At 49.1% G+C, this 19,571-nt stretch overlaps 1 protein-coding gene across 1 annotated transcript; it reads right to left on the bottom strand.

The window, feature by feature from the left end:
* Positions 1 to 572: 572 nt before the first annotated feature.
* On the bottom strand, positions 573 to 19,349 carry PTPDC1 (protein tyrosine phosphatase domain containing 1). Its single transcript, XM_036113713.2, is given in 10 exon segments — positions 573 to 3,305; positions 5,027 to 5,137; positions 6,504 to 6,689; positions 9,976 to 11,216; positions 14,722 to 14,859; positions 15,862 to 15,980; positions 16,200 to 16,280; positions 18,309 to 18,480; positions 18,930 to 19,138; positions 19,140 to 19,349. Coding segments are annotated over 10 exon segments (2,484 nt in total). The 5' UTR covers positions 19,250 to 19,349; the 3' UTR covers positions 573 to 3,188.
* Between the last annotated feature and the right edge of the window lie 222 nt (positions 19,350 to 19,571).

Here is a 19,571-nt window from a genome sequence, read left to right as displayed (position 1 = left end):
TGAATTTTTCTCCTGTCATGTTATCTGTAAACAATTTTCAACCATCTAGCATTGAGTAGGCTCCTTTATTTTCTTTTAAATTTGTCTATTTGAGAGTGAGGGAGAGAGAGTGAGTGAGAGAGAGAGAAATGGAGCAGGGGGCAGAGGGAGAGGGAGAAGCTGACTCCTTGCTGAGCAGGGAGCCCAACGTGGGGCTCCATCCTGGGACTCTGGGGTCATGACCTCAGCCGAAGGCAGACACTTAAGTGACTAAGCCACCCAGGTGCCCCAAGGAGGCTCCTTTAGATAAGGTGATACTCTTGAGCCATATTCATAAAAAGCACCAAAGAGAATGTCATTCTTGTTTTACTTGCACTGAAAATATATCGATCCTTGTTCATTTGGAACAACAAGAACAAAGACGTCTTGAGTAAACTGTCAGATTAAATCAATCCCCAAAATTACTGTGGGCCTTCAGATATCAGGAGCTTGAGATATGCATTTTGTCTGCAGCCTATTGTCTCCGGAGATTTCTTCAGACCTCTAAAGAACTGGCTGAAACAGCATGCAAGCACATGAGCAGGTGTCCTCCATTTAAGAGAAAACAGAAACTTTATTGAAGTTATGATACATGGTTTTTCATGGACGCCAGCATGATGAAAGCACATGCTCTTCCTGAGATAAGACTGGGGAGCTGGCTGAAGACACGACTAAGCACATTACAGCGTGCTTCTGAGTTCTGCACACGGAGAAAGCAATCTCAAGACCACAGCACTTCGGTGCAGAGGGCATCAGCGAGCTCTCGGATAGAAGGAAAACTGGTAAGTGGCCGGAAATCCCGCACTTCCTAAGTGAGATATGCTGAGATCATAGGACAGTGACATGGCAGCTCAGCGGCTCCAGAGGACAGACATGATGGGGACTTTCACTAAGTGACAAACAATGCAATGCTCTATGGTGCGCCACCATGGAGCCCAGTGCTGACAGGGCCCATGGTTCCCGCCGGGCACTCTGTCAGTGGGGAGGGAGGAGGGTACAGTCTGGAGTTGGTCAGACTGGGACTCCTTCAACAGGCAAGTATGGATAATACTTCTCCCCGGTTCTGGTAAGAACCCAGACAATGCACATGCGTGGCCACGGCCGTCAGTTCTGAGTGTGTGCTCTTGGCCCCTCACACTTCCGCTGAGCTGAATCCCAAAACCCTGTAAGTTCTTCTGGTCAGTAGAACTATCCTCTGGCCTGCAGAGAACTCCTCATCCACTCAAGTGCAGGAAGGCAGGAACCCCGCCAGCCTTAAGATTCCCCTCACCCGCTCCTCCTAGAGCTCTCCTCTCCCCTCCTGCCCCGCCTGCTCATACTGGACCAACAGAGTTGGGACCGACCAGAGCCTGACTGATGTCCAGCCCACGACCCAGTCTGCCTGTCAGGATCATCCCATCACCAACCATACCTGTATCATGAGGAGCTCCAAGCTAAAATGTACGAGGGTTATGGGTTGTTCTTTTCACCTTTATTCAAATACATACAAAGCCCACAGACAGCCTGATTTATTTCTCCCACCAGCTCTCTTCCTCAGTCTGGTGCGCTGCCATGGTCACGTCGGCACTGTGCGGGACCATCTCAAACACACAGGCCAACAGCCACTTGTCCAATGAGCCCTGCTGGCACCTGCCCAGGTGAGACTGACAGAAATGACGGTAAACATCTTTTTGGGTAAAAAACATATTTTTATAATGTACCTTTGGATAAAATGTAATCTTTCCCTTCTTTCCCAGGTCAGGCACTTAAAAATGAGAAATTTCAGGAACGGGCAACCAGTTCATTAAAATTCGCTGGATCTAGTTTCCTAAGAAAACTTAAACAGTGTGGGAGGTAGCGACATTGAGCATTTGCCGCCAGAGTGTGTAAGACCGACAAGGATTAGCATGTTTCTGATGCGCCAGCGCCTGGTTCAGAGATGCAGGAGTCGGGGACACTCACCCGTGGTTAGCCTCACTTCCCCCGAAATTCCGTCTCTAAAATTAGGTCATAACCTTACTGTGAAATTGGTTAGATGAATATCACATTTACTGGGAAAAATGATTACCCTCTGTGTGGCCCGGCCTCTGGGGCTGCACACGTTCATCACGGCTTCAGCTGCTGAATGACAGTCTGGTCCACAGAGAACTGGTTAGGCAGTAACTAGTTCACTTATTTCTTATCTCGAGCCCAGAGGGTGATTGCGGCCTACGTGCGTCACGTTCAATTTAAGAATCTTAGTTCTCAGAGTGACAAGTGGCCGAAGACAGGGCCCTGAGATGACAGGGTCCACGGAAGGGCAGATGTGGGAGGCGTGGGCCGGTGGTCACGCTGCTGCATGGAGCCTGCCCCCACCTGCCGCTCCTCCCTGTGGAGTCCTGCTTCTGAGCAGCTGCCCACATTGCCCACCACGGCCCCCGCTTCCACTGTGAAGACGCTGTTTGTTGGGCATCAGGCTGGACGTGCCGAAAAGCATTCCTGCCTCCTGTGACAGCAGAGGTCGGCAGGGGGTCTGGAAGCCTGACCAAGAGCAAGTCTACTTCCCATGGTAAAAAATCCCAACCACCTCACAGTCAACCTTCAACACAAAACTAAATCTCTCTGAGAAATAATATACTTTGAAATCCTTTGACGTGTTTATAAAAAGAAAAAAACAAAAAATTTGCAAATTAAAAAAAGATCCTTAAAAAAAAATCAATAGCCTTCTTACTAACAAATACAAAACTGCTTAAGACACTTTGTGACTTCCTTAGGTCAAGGATCAGGGGGATGGATCCACAGTGAAGTTTTACTACTAAAATTACCTATTTGGTAAAAACTCCAGCAAGGGTTCCACTGACAAAATATTTGTTTTGGAAAGAAGAGTCACAACTTTTTCCAAAATGTCAAAAAGAATAAAGATGTAAACACCACATACTTAACATATTAATACAATAGTATTAATTCAGTTAAATAAATACAAGAAAGTGGCACCAACGTTATGGCAATTTTTCAACACAAAAATGTAGCTCGAGGGTATTTTAAAATAAATAATTGCTCCCAACAGAAATGAGTGTTCTTAGCACAAACCAAGAGCGTCTGAGATAAAGTGCTATGAGACAAGGCGGCTCCATGCTCCAACCTGTTCATCTGTGCGCAGAAACGCCATCTGGGTCTCCGGGTCTGAGGGGTCCGCCACCAGGAAAGCATCACTAAACGCCAGGCTGAGGGCCATCTTTTGTCATTTTCCTGTTTTCTTCCAGTGTGTGTTTAAATATTTTCTTCAGGGTGTCGTAAACTAGTGGTCCATTTTCAGAGTCAAAATTAACCTGCTGACAAAGAATAGATAGACTCAGGACATAGTAGCAGAATTTTAATCAGGTGATTTGGGGAGAAAAGAAAGGACGGTAGAAAAAAACTCTGACTTACAAACACAGTTATATACAATGAACAGCATACATAACAGTTCACACATTCATTTTAATCGAAAGACTATATTAGAACTGCCAATCATGTCAACACCAAAGTTATGAATGAAAACTCAAAAACTGAAACCCCTGCCCGGACATGCGCACTCACAGGTTGTCGTGAAGCCAGGAGTTCTGAACCCGGAGACTTAAGCGCCAGGGGCACAAGGGACGGGGTCTGTCAAAGGGGTCTCCAGCTGTGGCAACCCGCCCGGGAGCCCAGCTTGCCACCGGCCCGCTACGCGGCCCCCCTCACACCTGACCCGTGTCACGCGCACCGCGGTACCCACCGCCTTAGCATTTCTGGGAGCAGTGGGTGTGAGAGGCTCACGTGTTTGTCTGCCACAGAGAAAACCTTCATGAAGTTAGTTCCCTTGCCCCATGGTGGGGATGTACTGTGTCCATGTATTTCGGCTGCAGGGTCGAGCAACGGGAGGACAGAGAACCCGAGCAATTCCCACACCTGCACCCACTCCCACTCCCACAGAAATGGGCGACTCCCGGCGCCGCTGCGGAGGGTCTGGGCCCGGCTAACGTGTTTGTACACACAGGACGGCCAGGCCAGAGACAAACAACTCCACCCTCCAGGCAGCATGTCACAATCACACGGTCGCCCTCGCCCTCCAACAAGAGGTGGGGCGACGTGGAGCGGCCCGGGTGGGCTGCACATCCTGGCTGACCTCTCTGGGCGCAGGTGACCCCAGTGTTTGCTGAGGGGCTGCAGCAAGCCTGGAAGGCTCCGGCCGACGGGAAACAACGCTCGTCCCCCTGGAAGCAGCCGCCGCACAGCTTCCTTGAGGAGCCGGCCCAGAACGAGAGCGGTCGGGGCTCTGCTCACGACGCTGCACCGGGGGACACGGCCACGGGTGTCTCCCAACCTTCCCAAAGCCGGGTTTGCAACAACTGCTATGTTTAACTTTTCATCAGGACCCCTAAGAGGCCAACAGAAATTGTGAGCCGCACACACGGTAACGGGCAGGGTCGCTAACATTTACCGCAGACACCGTCGTTGAGAAGCTGGGCTCTGTGCTTCAGGACAGTGTCACATGCCCTGTGACAGGAACCAAACTGAAGGGCTGAGGGGAGCCTTTTCTCCCGGCATGGCCCTGGTTCTTGCTTCAGCCAGGATGGACTGCTGCAAGCCAAAAGGATGTGCATAGAGAGGAAACTTTTTTATTACTTTCTGCTTTGATTTGCCAACTAGGGCAGGGTCCCGGGTCATCGCTGCTGGATGCGGGGTTCTCAGTGGTCAGTTACGCATTTCGGCCCAAAGTAGAACGGGCTCAACCAGAAAAGATTCTCTCCTACTTGGCACATGATTTAAAAGAATTTTCTCAACATCCAATTGTTTCTGTATGAAAGCTCTTTGTTCCAATGTTCACCTTCAAAAAACCCACAGTTCAGCTTTTTCTAATATCACTGTTGAGAAACTAATATTTTTTGGCCAAAGTCTACAACTGTGTTTGAGAAATGTCAAACATGTTTCCATTAAGGAAAAACATACTGAAAGTTTTATTTTAGAGCAGGTGGGGGGGCCTCTGGATTCTGATTTGCAATTATGCCGACAGCAGCATGTGACCCACCTTGGTGAAGGCTTTAATGGCGCGGATGAGGATGGCTTCCTCCACGTCCGCAGGGATCGCCTGCAGACTCACTATGCAGTGCAACACACAGAGAATGGTCTGGTGCTGGCCCTGTTTTTGCAGAAATCAAAATCAAACAAGTGGTTTGAAAAATGCCTCCGGACATAAACTCAAAGCAAGCGCAGAGCCAGGAGCTGCTGTGCGACCAAGTACTCATGACCTCAAACACCAAACTCTCTACCAAGGGCTCTACTCATGTTTCCTGTTAGGTGTTAATATAATTTGAAAAGCTTTCAAGAGATAAAATCAAAGCTGCTTAGTTATTACATAAAGTATAACTGAATATGAATATCAGTGTGACTTCAAATCAAATGTCTTCCTTGCAGTGAACCAATGAGAGGATCCACTCGTTTCTAGACACGACTGTTTCAGTTCGGCTAGCGGACGCTGACGTGCCACGATGGTACGTGGACTAGTGGGCAGCCAGGGTCAGTACGAGCACGCCCTGCCTGTGGCTGGAGCTGCGGAGGGAGGGGGGGAAGGGGAGAGACAGCGTGGCCCCCCAGCAGTGCGCCCACTGGAACTTAAGGGGGAAGGTCCCCAAGGAACGTGTCCGACTTGACTCCCAGGGGCTGTTCACTTTAGAGAAGCAAAGGAGACACCACGTCTGGAGCCGACATGCATCCAGTACACTCGCCCCTGAGAGCCACTGACTGCGCTTCTGGAAATCTACTGAGGGCCTAACCGGAAATGCAGAAAACCCTGCAAGCACAAGTGATCATTACAGGGATGGCTACCGAAGTAAAACCCTGAAATAATGTAAACACCCTACGTGCAGGGGTTGGAGTGAAGGAAGACGAAGGTGCAGCGGGCACCATGGGACAGACGGGCGCAAGCTGTGTGCGGAGCCACTGGGGCTCAGGTCCTGCTGTGACACACGCCGACTGCCTTTCCTGAGAGATGGGGCCTCACCCTGTCCGGGCCACGGAGATGAATGAAGGCGAAAACGGAAATTAGGACCTGGCAAGGGCCTGGCCACTGCCCCAGGGGTGACCTCCTCTCTCAGCCCCTCACACAGGGCCTGAGAAGGCAGACTAGGAAACGGACTCTGGATCCAGGGCGTCCTCACCTTTACCGGCATGTGCGCACATGTGCGAGCGTGTGCATTCGTGTCCGTGTGTGTCTAAAAAATGAAGTATACGGTTGTCCGTGACCACATTAACAAATGCACTAAGTCTGACAGAAAGGACGTGCAATGTTCAGAGTGGTGCTGCTGGGTTACGGGCGTTCTCCTCGTCTGGTTTTGTATCTTCTACATGTGATGCTGGGTGTGCATTTCTTCTTCCCTCGGAAAAACCTAAATTAGACCCAGATATGGGATTCTGCACAAGTCCCCTTCTTCATAATGGATTTTTGTGCACGAAGCCTGAGCTAAGGGCCGTGGTTAACTTCATCAACCGCCCAACAGCCTCTTTACCTTCTCTAATAAAAACAGCGCTTCTGTGGCATCTGCGTGGCTGCCAGCCAACGTGTCCACGTCCTCTTTGGTGATCACAGGCTCCTTCAGCTGCTCCACCCAAGACCACATTAGACTGCACAGGACGAAAGGGTCCCTTTCGCCACATATTCTTTCCCAAGCTCCGTCTCGGGAATTTAGTTCTTTCTAAAAAGAAGGGAAGAAAGAGGAGAATGGAGAAGAAGGAGAGGGGAGGGGAGGAAAAAAGGAAGGGAAGAGGAGGGGGGAAGGGAGAGGGAAAAGAAGAGAGGGGCAGGGAGGGAGAAAGGGGAGGGCGAGGGATAAGGAGGAGGAGGGAGAGGGGGAGGGACAGGGAGGTAGCACTGATTGAGGTTTGATGGCCTTCAGGCTGTTCATGAGTGACCGTCTCGGGCTTTGGGTGGATGGGGACCCCTCCCAGTGCCCCCACCTCCAGGTGGCACACTGGGCTGAGATGCTGAGTCTCTCCAAGCCTCAGTTTCCCTCTGTGAAGCTGACCCCCTGCCCCACGTGTGCCCTAAAGCTCCCTCAGAGAGGGGCTCAGCTGGCCCAAACGCTAAGCTCTCCACCGGGCTCTGAAACCACAGACGCTGTTCAGGAAGAGGGAGCCTTCCTTTTTAGGTTCCTTGGGACAAAAGAGAAATACTTACTGTGATGGAGTAGAACGTTAGACCAAAAAAGCATACATAAGACAACATTTGCAAATTACCCTGGGACGAGGAAAAGCTGACTAAAACTTCAAAGTGGGCCCCAGAAAAGTGCTGAACAGTCTGCAACTGGGCAGACACATCTGTCTCACGTTCCTTTTCAGAGTCCCATGCAGGCCTGGCCACAGAGCCAGCCCCACATCCTGAGACTGGACAGGGGAAGGGACGAGCAAGTCTTGCCCGTGCCCTGAATGCTGGAGATAAGTTAAGAAGGAGGCCTTAACAGTTTACCTCACAGAGAGCAGGGGAAAAACAGGAAAATTTTAACTTCTGATGGGGCTCAGTTTTATGCATTAGTAAATAAAGTCTATGTGTGCTACAGGAATAAGCATAATAATTGCACATTCATTCATTCACGCACCTGGTATGTTCACAAAGCTTAGAACGGGACAGCCTGTGGCACGTGGCTTATCCGATTCCTACAGCCCCCGGAAGTGAGGCCCTGACGGCAGACGTGTGGGCCCAGGGAAGAGGGTACTTGCCCAGGAGCCCAAAGCAGAACGGGGCAGATGGCATTCCCTGGGTTTTGCTTGACCCCAGACGTGATGCTCCTGCCCCGCTGCCAGGGTCCTCCGGCTCTGGGTTCCTCTGGTTCCTCTTTATTATCTTATAAAGAAGCCACTAGGTTTAGTTGTATGGAGGCCCCGTTCCCCACGGGTCGTATACACAGCAGATCTGCTCTGCAGTAACCAGAAGCTGGGCAGAACGGCACAAGTCAAAGGCCCTCCCAGTAAAATGCCGTTACATAGTCATGTTTTCTGAAATCCTCAAGGGGACTTAGCAAAGTATTAAACTCATGAGCTGCATCCCGGCCCTGCCGCATTCGGGCCACATGACCTTGAGCATGTGCCTTGACCCCTGTGACCCTCGGCTTCCCTACCTGTGATACTTAATTCATAAGGACCGTGAAGATCAACGAGGAATCTTAGGGTGTCCTCTGCCCTCCGGGGTGCCTGTGAGAGCAGGTGAGGCGGCAGAAGGAAGAGGGCCTAGCGTGCACACGGGCAGCACCGTGCCGTCCAAATCACAGCTCACTGGACTCTTTCCAGAACTCAAGTTGTTTTATTGCTGAAAGGCCCATAATAAAATCCAGAAAGTGAAACAAAGGGCAAGCCTATCCAAACAAAAGGGTCGTGTTCACCTCTGGAAAATGCTTTTCTGTGTGAGGTGCTCCGACAGTCTGGCCCATGCTGGGCTGACCTATGAGGGGTCCAACCACCAGCTCTCGTGGCTATGGTGTTACAAGGGAAGGGCCCGGGGGCGCCTGGGTGGCTCAGTCGTTAAGCGTCTGCCTTCGGCTCAGGTCATGATCCCAGGGTCCTGGGATCGAGCCCCGCATGGGCTCCCTGCTCCACCGGGAAGCCTGCTTCTCCCTCTCCCACTCCCCCTGCTTGTGCTCTCTCTCTCACTGTGTCTCTCTCTGTCAAATAAATAAATAAAATCTTAAAAAAAAAAAAAAAAAAAAAAAAACAAGGGAAGGGCCCGCAGACTGAGCGGCTTGTTCAGTTCGGAGTAAGAAAAAATACTTCGTGTTGTAAGAAATCAATATACGTAGCGATTTGCTCAGCAAACACCTGCGGTTCTGACAAACAATGTGCACATGCTCTGCAGTCCACAGCTGTAAGTGGTGCAAGGCTCTGGGCCTAGTTTTCCCACCTCTGCATCTGGAAGGTTCTGAACCTTCTGGAAAGTGTACATGCCTTGCTTAATTAATGTAGAATACAGAGGAGCACATACACAAATAATTTGTGGGAGATTATAGGCGAACAAGTCTGTTTCACTGAGCCAGGCCTCCCCAGGTCAGCCCCACATTTGGGCAGTTTACTAGTTTCTGATAATTAGGTGGTAAGGCCTGCCCTTTGTCTACACCAGCTGCTCATTCAGGGCAAAGAGCACAACTGATTTAAGACTGTGTTTCTAATGAAAATACACCACAAAAAGGGGTTAAAATTTAAAATTGCACATTCTAATTTAAGTAAAAGCCAAGAAATGGTCCCCAAAGACACAACCTCAGGTAAAACTAATAGCACAGGGGCGCCTGGGTGGCTCAGTCAGTTAAGTGTCTGACTCAATTTCAGCTCAGGTCATGATCTCAGGATCGTGAGATGGAGCCCCGCGTCAGGCTTGGTGCTGAGCTTGGGATCCTCTCTCTCCCTGTGCCCCTACCCCCACACCCCTCTTGCTCTCTCTAAATAAATAAAATCTTTTTTAAAAACCTAATGACACAAAGGTACTCTGTGGCTTGCTCCCATTTGCTTTGTGGAATCTGACTGTTGCCTCATTGGGGTGCACTGGGAAGTCTGCGGGAAGGGATGCTGAGCAGACAGCATCCATCACGTGTCCTCCTGACCTCACTCAACACTTGCGTTGATGACTTTGGAAAAGAATTTTCTCTGATTTCACTTATGTCTCTTGGTCAGTGATTCTCCCCACCAGACTCAGGTTAGCGGTGCACAAGTTAGTTCCTAAAGCTGTCTGCTGAGGTCTGTCCATCCCACAAACCCAGCAGGAAAGCAGGAAGCTGCCACATGCATCAGCATCAATGCCCTGCTCCAAGGGCCCTGCTAAGTGCTAAGCACTGAGCGCTTTCTTTCACACAGAGATTGAGAAACCTGAAGTTCAAAAGTTACGTATTACATAAACAGGTCTTCAAATTCCCATAATACTTAAATTTGGTAAAATGTATTATGTTTTTGTTCTGACATAAGTATTTCCCCCCCACACATAATCAAATGAAATACAAGTACCTGCCACATTTCTACCTTCCTTTTCACCTCCTCCTCTTCTGTGAACTCACTGAAACTTGCCAGGGCTTTGGCTGCCAGTATTCTCCTGGCTTCGACACTCAATTCAGACTGCAGAGCAGTGTGTGGAGCAACTGCAGACAGATCTTTGCTGTCCTGGGCTCGGATGCGTCCACCGGAGAAGGGTGCTTTGGGGCTGAAGCCACAGTCCACGGGGCCGCGGGGGGTGTCGGAGCAGCAACCAGCAGGAGTTCCGTCCTGACAGTGGGGCGCTTGCTGGGGAGAACAGTTTGGGTCCGTAGGGGTATCTGCAAGGCTCGGTATAACTGGCTCCCTAGGGTTGTATGAACTTGAAACACCCGAAGAGAAGGTTCTACTCCGCTGTACTTCCTTTGCAATAGTCTCCCTATGGAAAACCGGTGACCCCTCATCTTTGAGTCCTTCCAGGCCTCCAAATTTAGCCTGATTCCAGAAAGAGAATGTATTTTGGACCAGCTTTTCCTTACTTGGATCAAGCTGTGGAGACTGGGGGGTGTAACAGTGGCTGATGGGCTTCTGCTGCCCCGGATGATGGCCAAGCAACACCTGGGCAGGCCCTGTCCACGGAGATCCCCCCTGCTCCAGAAGCGACTCAGCCCTCTTTAAATCTGAGTCGCTGCAGCTGAATCGTCTTTTCAGATGAGTCAGGGGCTGAAGGCACTCGACATTCCGTCTCTTCCAAAGAGGGTCAATCTCTTGCTCGCTGGAAAGAATCACACCCTGATTCTCAAAATCTGTGGGCACTGCAGTGGGGGGGTAGGAATCTGAGGCGTCGCTGCCCTGCCTCAGCAACTCTTTATCCAGCTGCAGGGTGATCATCTCAGAAACTGTCTTCTCAATTTCGGCAGATAGACTGGGCACTTCTGGCACCTCTTCTGTCACCACTGGCCTGTTCTCGGCTAAGTCAAGGAGCAATTTGCAAACGAGGTGGATAATTTTGGGTACATGTTTCAGAAGTCGGGCCTCATAACCATGAAGCAGATGCCGCTGGCGAATAAGATACTGTGCTAAAGTAACAGCGTGTGCTTTGGGGTCACAGCAAGAGAATATATTGCGAAGAGGAATCAGAAACTGAGTAAACTCCCTTACACAGAGTAGTTGTCCTCGAGTTTGTATGGAATTGGGTCGCTTTGCCCGAACAAATATAATTGCTTGGTCAGCAGTCATTCTTGTTGCAAAAACTAAGTAACATGCTATTAAAACACCTAGAGGTGAAGAAGAGAAGATTGGTATGAAAAACTTTATAACTTATTTACTTATCACTCTTTAAGTTTTAAATTTTGAATACGTGTCAGGAAACCATATAAAGGATCATTTTAAGGACAATTATAACTTACTGACTTCTTGTACAAGTGTTTATTCACCTGACTGAGAATCCACAGTCATCTCTGTACCCTGAAAGGAAGTAAGTATGGGTGAGGGGATGAGGGAGAGAGTGTGGGTGAGGGGGATGAGGGAGTAAGAGGGGGCAAGGGGATGAGAGAGTGAGTGTGGTGAGGTGGATGAGGGAGAGAATGTAGTGAGGGGATGAGGGATAGAGTGGGGTGAGCGGGGGTGAGGGGGATGAGGGAGAGTGTGGTGAAGAGTTGAGGGAGAGAGTGTGGTGAGGGGCATGACGGAGTGAGTGTGAGTGAGGGGATGAGGGAGTGAGCAGGGGTGAGGGGATGAGGGGGAGAGTGTGGGTGAGGGGGATGAGGGAGAGAATGTAGTGAGGGGATGAGGGAGTGAGTGTGGGTGAGGGGGATGAGGGAGAGAATGTGGGTGAGGGGGATGAGGGAGAGAATGTAGTGAGGGGATGAGGGAGTGAGTGGGGCTGAGGGGATGAGGGAGAGAGTGTGGGTGAGGGGGATGAGGGAGTGAGTGGGGCTGAGGGGATGAGGGAGTGAGTGGGGCTGAGGGGATGAGGGAGTGAGTGTGGGTGAGGGGGATGAGGGAGAGAATGTAGTGAGGGGATGAGGGAGTGAGTGTGGGTGAGGGGGATGAGGGAGAGAATGTAGTGAGGGGATGAGGGAGTGAGTGTGGGTGAGGGGGAGGAGGGAGTGAGAGGGGCTGAGGGGATGAGAGAGAGTGTGGGTGAGGGGGATGAGGGAGAGAATATAGTGAGGGGATAAGGGAGTGAGTGTGGGTGAGGGGGAGGAGGGAGTGAGAGGGGCTGAGGGGATGAGGGAGAGAGTGTGGGTGGGGGGATGAGGGAGTTAGTGGGGCTGAGGGGATGAGGGAGAGAGTGTGGGTGAGGGGGATGAGGGAGAGAATGTGGTGAGGGGATAAGGGAGTGAGTGTGGGTGAGGGGGAGGAGGGAGTGAGAGGGGCTGAGGGGGAGGAGGGAGTGAGAGGGGCTGAGGGGATGAGGGAGAGAGTATGGGTGAGGGGGATGAGGGAGTGAGTGGGGCTGAGGGGATGAGGGAGAGAGTGTGGGTGAGGGGGATGAGGGAGAGAATGTAGTGAGGGGATAAGGGAGTGAGTGTGGGTGAAGGGGAGGAGGGAGTGAGAGGGGCTGAGGGGATGAGGGAGAGAGTGTGGGTGAGGGGGATGAGGGAGAGAATGTAGTGAGGGGATAAGGGAGTGAGTGTGGGTGAGGGGAGGAGGGAGTGAGAGGGGCTGAGGGGATGAGGGAGAGAGTGTGGGTGAGGGGGAGGGAGAGAATGTAGTGAGGGGATAAGGGAGTGAGTGTGGGTGAGGGGGATGAGGGAGTGAGTGGGGCTGAGGGGATGAGGGAGAGAGTGTGGGTGAGGGGGATGAGGGAGAGAAGGTAGTGAGGGGATAAGGGAGTGAGTGTGGGTGAGGGGGATGAGGGAGTGAGTGGGGCTGAGGGGATGAGGGAGAGAGTGTGGGTGAGGGGGATGAGGGAGAGAATGTAGTGAGGGGATAAGGGAGTGAGTGTGGGTGAGGGGAGGAGGGAGTGAGAGGGGCTGAGGGGATGAGGGAGAGAGTGTGGGTGAGGGGGATGAGGGAGAGAATGTAGTGAGGGGATAAGGGAGTGAGTGTGGGTGAGGGGGATGAGGGAGTGAGTGGGGCTGAGGGGATGAGGGAGAGAGTGTGGGTGAGGGGGAGGTGGGAGAGAATGTGGTGAGGGGATAAGGGAGTGAGTGTGGGTGAGGGGGAGGAGGGAGTGAGAGGGGCTGAGGGGATGAGGGAGAGAGTGTGGGTGAGGGAGTGAGTGTGGGTGAGGCGGATGAGGGAGTGAGTGTGGTAAGGGGATGAGGGAGAAAGTATGGTGAGGGCATGACGGAGTGAGAGGGGGTTAGGGGAAGGTCCAAACAGTGTATGGATTGACTGGATGGAATATTTTAAAAGCAGTTGAGCAGGAAGTAGAGCAGGATTTGCTTTCATCCCTGTTGAAGTTGGTCTGAAGAGGATAAGGAGCCGAGCACAGTTCACTCCATCCCCCGCCCTGACTGCACACTTACTTCCTACTCCTGCCACCTTTGCCATCGATTGTTGCCACATTCCCAGCCTGGCATTCCTCCTTTTCGGGCTTTTTTTCTTTGGGGATTATTCACACTGACAGTTTACTTCTGGACTTTTCTCTACACTAATAGTGCTTTTCTCTAGACCAAGATATAACTTTATTCGATAAAGACTTATTATTAAAGGAAACAACCTTAATGTTATAAACCTTATTATTCTTGTTAATTAATTTTAAATTAAAATGAATAACACAGTGGTGATAATCAATTAATCCAACTTTGATAGTTAACTAATATCAAGGTAAAAGGCAAATCAGAAGACATCTGTGTGATTCACCAAGTTTGTTAATCACGTTACACATGAAAATCAGGACCTCTGCAAACTGCATGGTTCCCAGTAGCTACAGTGTCCCACAAATCTTTCTCACCAGGACATGGCACTTCAGTGTAAGCAGGAAGTATCTGCAGTGCTGTCGTGTGGAATCCCCAAGAACAGTGAGATTTTAGCTGGACCCTAAGAGCTGACATTCTCAGGCAGAACTGAGTCCCTGCCCTGAACACACTCCCAAGCAGGTGGGAGAACTGGAGGCGGGTACGCAGGTACACTGTGGACAGTGTTGAGCTCAGGTGTCTGGCTGGACCAGATGACAATTAATATTCTAACCTTACAGTATTTATTTTTGCCCCAGTATCAGCACTGCATTGAGATCTGCTGCATTTTTAAGTAAAATCATTGATTTTTATATAGAATTTTAGGCACAGATAGACTCCCTTCACAAATAAATTCCTTCCAGCCACGAATTTAAATCTTGGCTCTGCCACTTACTCAATGTAGCAAATTACTTAAGCTCCTTCAAGACTCACATTATTGCTAAAGACTTAAAAAAACAGTTTGTGTAAAGTGCTTAGAACACACCAAATAAAACAATGCTTTCTATTTTCATTATTTTGGTTAAGGAAAATTACATTTTAAAAAGATATTATGTATTATAAATAAAGTGTTGGGGCTTTTTTCCTTTGAAAAAGAATAACCAGAATAATCATTTAGTGAGCTGTGGAAACCCATCTGTTTACTAAATATGATGAGTTTTCAGGCTTAAGTCTCTCAAAAATACTCTCACAAATAAATGATCACTGAAACCATTTGTTTAAGTTATTTCTAATTTCTTTCAGTGGCTTCTACCATTTGACTCCAAAACTTTGATAGGATTCTGAAAAATATTTATCCTCTAGAATTACAAAATACTATTCTTTACATGTTTAAATATGCTACAAGACAATAAATCCACTTCCTAGTATTTACCTGTCCGACCAAGCCCTGCATGACAATGGACAGCTACTTTTCCTTCTTGTAAGGCAAATGTCATCACCTTCACCATATCTAAGATGGTGGTGAGCGATGCTACACCATAATCCTTCCATCCAAAATTGTAGAAATAAACTGGACAATGAAAAAAAGAAAACAGGAAAAAACAATTGACATCGAGGAAAAGTACTTGCATAGCCATCTGAAGAAAGGAAGTGAATTCATGAAAAGTGTAAAGCTGTAAGGCACATGGATTGAACTGGATGCAGAGGCCTAAAATAATAGACTTTTTACATTTCCAGTAAGTTCACGTTAACATTTCTCACAAAGCACATTCTATATTACTTAAGATATTTCCTGCTAAAACTCAGCCAGAAAGAATTAAGGTGAAACAGGATTACAAATTAATAAAGTCCCCGACCTTGGCCCAAATTACTCAGCTACAGAGGGAAAGCATGGCATCTTGTTTAAGTATGGCAATGTGTCTAAAGGACTCATAAATGGCACAAGGTGGGTACATACAGATTTTCCACCCAGTGGAGACAAAAAAAGCTAGACACACACTTCTTAAAAACAAGTCCCCAAAGTGGCCAGGGTTGGTCCTTTCCAGTCTGGTCCTGAATGGCATGTGTTCGGTGGACTCCATCCCTAGGCTCCCAAGACTGGGGCTTCTGGGACTGTCACATAAAGACTCCCTGCGTCCTACCCAGAGGCAGAGCTGGGCAGCAGTACGGGCATGAGTGAGTCCCGGGTTCCAATCCTGCTGCCATGTGTACACTGTGTGACCCAGGCGAGTGGGGACTCACGAAGCCTGCAGGGCCTGAGTGTGAGGCAGAAACAAGAACTATGGGATGCGCAGAGCAGCAGGGCCAGTGTCCATGGTAACTAACGCGGGCATTGTTTCTACAGGGCCCCTCCCAAGATCCCTCTCACAGGACAAAAGGAATCCTGTACTTTCAGCAGCACCACCCGAGAAGAATGGCCACATTATCTAGAATCAGTCAGCTCATCTTCTCCGTAGGGAGCCCACCCCCTGCAGAAAGCGGTCATTCTATCACCCGGTAACGGGAGAGCTGGGCAGACAAGAGTCTGGGTGCTGTTCTTGGTAACTCATGGAGGGGAGGTGGAAGGACTTACTGCCAGCCTCCATGAAAGCTTCCGGAAGGTACGTGAAGCCACTTTCTTGTTCCAGAGGGTTCCCACAGCTGGCATGCTCACCAGGGCGCTGCAGGTTGATGACTGTTTTTATGCCATGGCTGACAGGAGAAAAGAAAAAAGTTATTTTGAGAGCAAGTGTTTAAAAAAAAAATCAAGTATTTTTGGCATTAATAAACATTATTAATCACTCTCAAAAACCTCAATTTCCTAGTCGAAATAAGCTGTCCACTGCCTATCGTTTGACTATTTGACGTCAAAAGCAATGGACAAGAACATGCAAATTGGCTTAGCAAGTGTGTCAACGACACGGCATTTACCTTTGGAACTGCTCGATGAGGCGGTACTTCTCGAGGAGCTCAGTGGACGGGCGAGCCATGGCTAGGATATTCTCAGTGACCCTAGGATGGGAGGAGGGGCTGGTGAGATGCACAAAACTTGGAACGTTCCAGCTCTAAGAACTAAGAGAACAAGATATCAAGTCCCTACTTTTCTATGATTTTAACAAATCTAGAACAATTTTCTTATACAAATTCTGGCTTCAATTTTGCATCACGATGAGGGCTCTAAGAAACCCTGAATCCCTGGAAAAAATTCCAGGATGTAAAGTATTTGTGGACTCCCGCAGTGTGGTTTCAAGTACTCTCCTGAGATTCTAGTGGATGTTGTGGAGGAACCTCGTTGAGCAGCAAAGGTAATTCTGCCCCTCAGTTACCTATTATGTTAAGTAGGAATAACGCCTGCCTCGCAGGGTTGGCAGGAGAATTCAACACAATGTGGGTGTAAAGTCTTTAGCACAAATCCTGGCATGTGGTTAGGAATAAATGCTGAGTTATTGTAATTCAGCAAAACATATGGGCTTTGGAGTCATTTGGGCCTGGTTTCAAATGCTGGCTTTTCTACTTCTAGCTGGGTAGTAGATTAGTCTCTCTGGACCTCAATTCCTTCATCAATAGAATGACATTAACCACGCCTACTTTCAGGAGCTTTATGAAGACGACGTAATAATTTGACCGTGTCTAGCACAGTGCTGGCCTGAGGACAAATGGACAGAGGCCCCCCAACAGACAGCTGCCCCTCCTCAGGGGTCTGGTGAAAGGTACGTCAGGCAGTCTATTGGGAGCTATGGGTCACATGAGCCTGATGAGTAACAGAGACATCAGCTGAGCAGAGCACAATCCAGAAAGATACCATGCCTCCCTGCTGAGGCAAGCCCTGAAAATTGATGGGGGCCTCCCCCGCCAAATTCAGTAGTACTTAGTATAAGACGAGGAGAGAAGTGAAAGCATGACAGGTGAAAAAGACTCAGATGTTTAGTCAACAATAAACCAAAAATATTAACGTGATTTCAAGCTGCATTATTGGAAATTTATGGTCCGAGCACACCTCAGGCCTAGTGCTTGCTTTCACACAACATTCTTTAGACTAGAATATGATCTGTGGGGAACGGCAGTGACAATGGACCCCAACTCTATCACTACACACGTGCCAGCAAATATAAAAAAGCCCAGGCTGCAAGTTAGGTAAGCCGGTTGACGAAAGTCTAATTTGGAAATGGATTCTTGCTGCAGGAAATGATTCACCACTAGAGTTCTTTAAACCGTGAATTCCTCTTAGTGGGCTTCAAAGGTGATTTGGCGGGGCACCTGGGTGGCTCAGTAGGTTAAGTGTCTGCCTTCGGTTCAGGTCATGATCTCTGGGTGCTGGGATCGAGCCCTACATTAAGCCCCACATCAGGCTCCCTGCTCAGCGGGAAGTCTGCTTCTCCTTCTCTCTCTGCTCCCCCCCGCTTGTGCTCTCTCTAATAAATAAATAAAAAATCTTTAAAAAACAAACAAACAAAACAAAGGTGATTTGGCTTGATTATCAGAATTCATCAGAGACATCACTACATCAAAAGAGGTACACTTAACAGTTTACCGTTAGTAACAAGCAGCAGAAGGATTCACTGCAGAATGAATCACATCTGCACACCATAAAGCATGCACCCGTCTTCACCCTGCCTGCTGAGCCAACAACGTGCACCGCTCTCTACTGAGGCACGCGGGCGGTGTATTTGCGTGGAAGTGTGCCCTTTCATCCAGAAGACGGGAACAAAAAGAAATGAGGCTAACACGTACCTGTGTGAAACTGACAAACCATGTATGTACCTCCTGCCTTCTCAAATTTATAGCTGAGCACATTATTTCTAGCAACTTCCAATGCTTAAGAGCTATCTCGTTACCATTTCTTTAAGATTTACGTACATCATTTCACTTAATTAAAAAACCCCTGTGGGTTGGTTTTATTATTTCCATTTTACACAAGAAGTTCAGAACACCCACGTGAGGCAGCCAAGATCACACGGCTCATCAAGCCGCAAGGCCGGGGCAGGGGCGGGGCCCTCCGCCTCCACACCCCCGTGCCGCTGGCCCCGCAGACTCACTCACCACGACGAGTACACCCCGTGGATGGCTTGCTCCTGCTCGCCCCAGCGCGCTGGGCTTTCGTACTTGCAGGCCCTGCCGCCACACGCCAGGGAGCAGGCCATGTGGCCGGGAATCACATGCCGTAAGCGCTCTCCGACTTTCGTGTACTTTGGTGTTGGACGTCCTGAATTTCCTAGAACATACAAGGAAGAGAGGATTCAAAATTCCACTCTCCAAATGCAACAGTAACATGAGAAACAGCTTCCATGTCACCTCAGGATTGTAGATGACGAGCCGGGGCTACATTCCCTTCATTTTGCCAGAAATAAAACGGTTTCCTTTTCATCTGAGTGCATGATCTCTTAATACAGAAAAGGCTTTCACACACAATAATCTCCACATGTCATATTGGTAACGAAGAGGAAGAAACCATAAAAGCAGATCTTTTACAAGAGAATGAATTTTTTCAAAAATTACATTTTTAATGCAAAAGCACAAAACATTCAATCACTTTATCTCCTATTACATGTCCACCGAAGCTCCTAGCATAACACACAGTGAAAGTACAACGTAGAATTAATTGTCAACAGTCTGAATTTAAACTCAAAGCTGTGGCAATCTTTAAGAAGGAAAGAGCTTTACTTTTTCTCTGGAGGCTAGCTGGGTTTCTCTCGGCACAGCTGACGGAGGCCACCGCCACCATCACCTGGAGAGAGGACGAGGAGAGCGTCTGGGCGGCCGAGCCACGCCGGCCATGCTGCAGGACAGGGTCCGAGGACGAGTGCCGGCGGCCCTGGAAGAAGGAGCTGAGGAAGGGCAGGGCCGAGCACCGCCGGGGCAGGTCCTGCATGGCTGGGCTCCCAGCGGGAAAGAGCTGCGGGCGAGGGGATGGCAGCGCCAGCCTGCTCCGTGGTGAAGTTACGCTGAGCCGCCAGCAGCACTCTGCGAGATCTGACAGCCATTCGGGATAGGCTCACTTGTTTCCATAGTGACGAACAAAGAAACTACTGATTCCCACTCAGAGCTGTACAGGCAAAATCCCACATGAATGGATTGCATTTTGGACAGATTGTTCAAATAGAGGAAAGAACATGTATTTTAAATAGATTACACTAAATTGCAACTACTCTCTTTTGTTTCTCATACACAGTTGAAAGATCTGCCAGCTCAAAGAATTACATCTCACACACTGTAATGAGTTTAGAAAAATGTGTTTATGACACAGACCCTGCCGTTCATACACATGTTGAAAGGTTTAAATTCTGTTACTCCTTTCATAACTAC

This window comes from Halichoerus grypus, chromosome 14 (genome assembly GCF_964656455.1).
Source record: "Halichoerus grypus chromosome 14, mHalGry1.hap1.1, whole genome shotgun sequence".
Taxonomy (NCBI): Eukaryota; Metazoa; Chordata; class Mammalia; order Carnivora; family Phocidae; genus Halichoerus; species Halichoerus grypus.
Note: the sequence above shows the minus strand (reverse complement) of the source record. Positions and strands in the feature narration are given on the sequence as shown.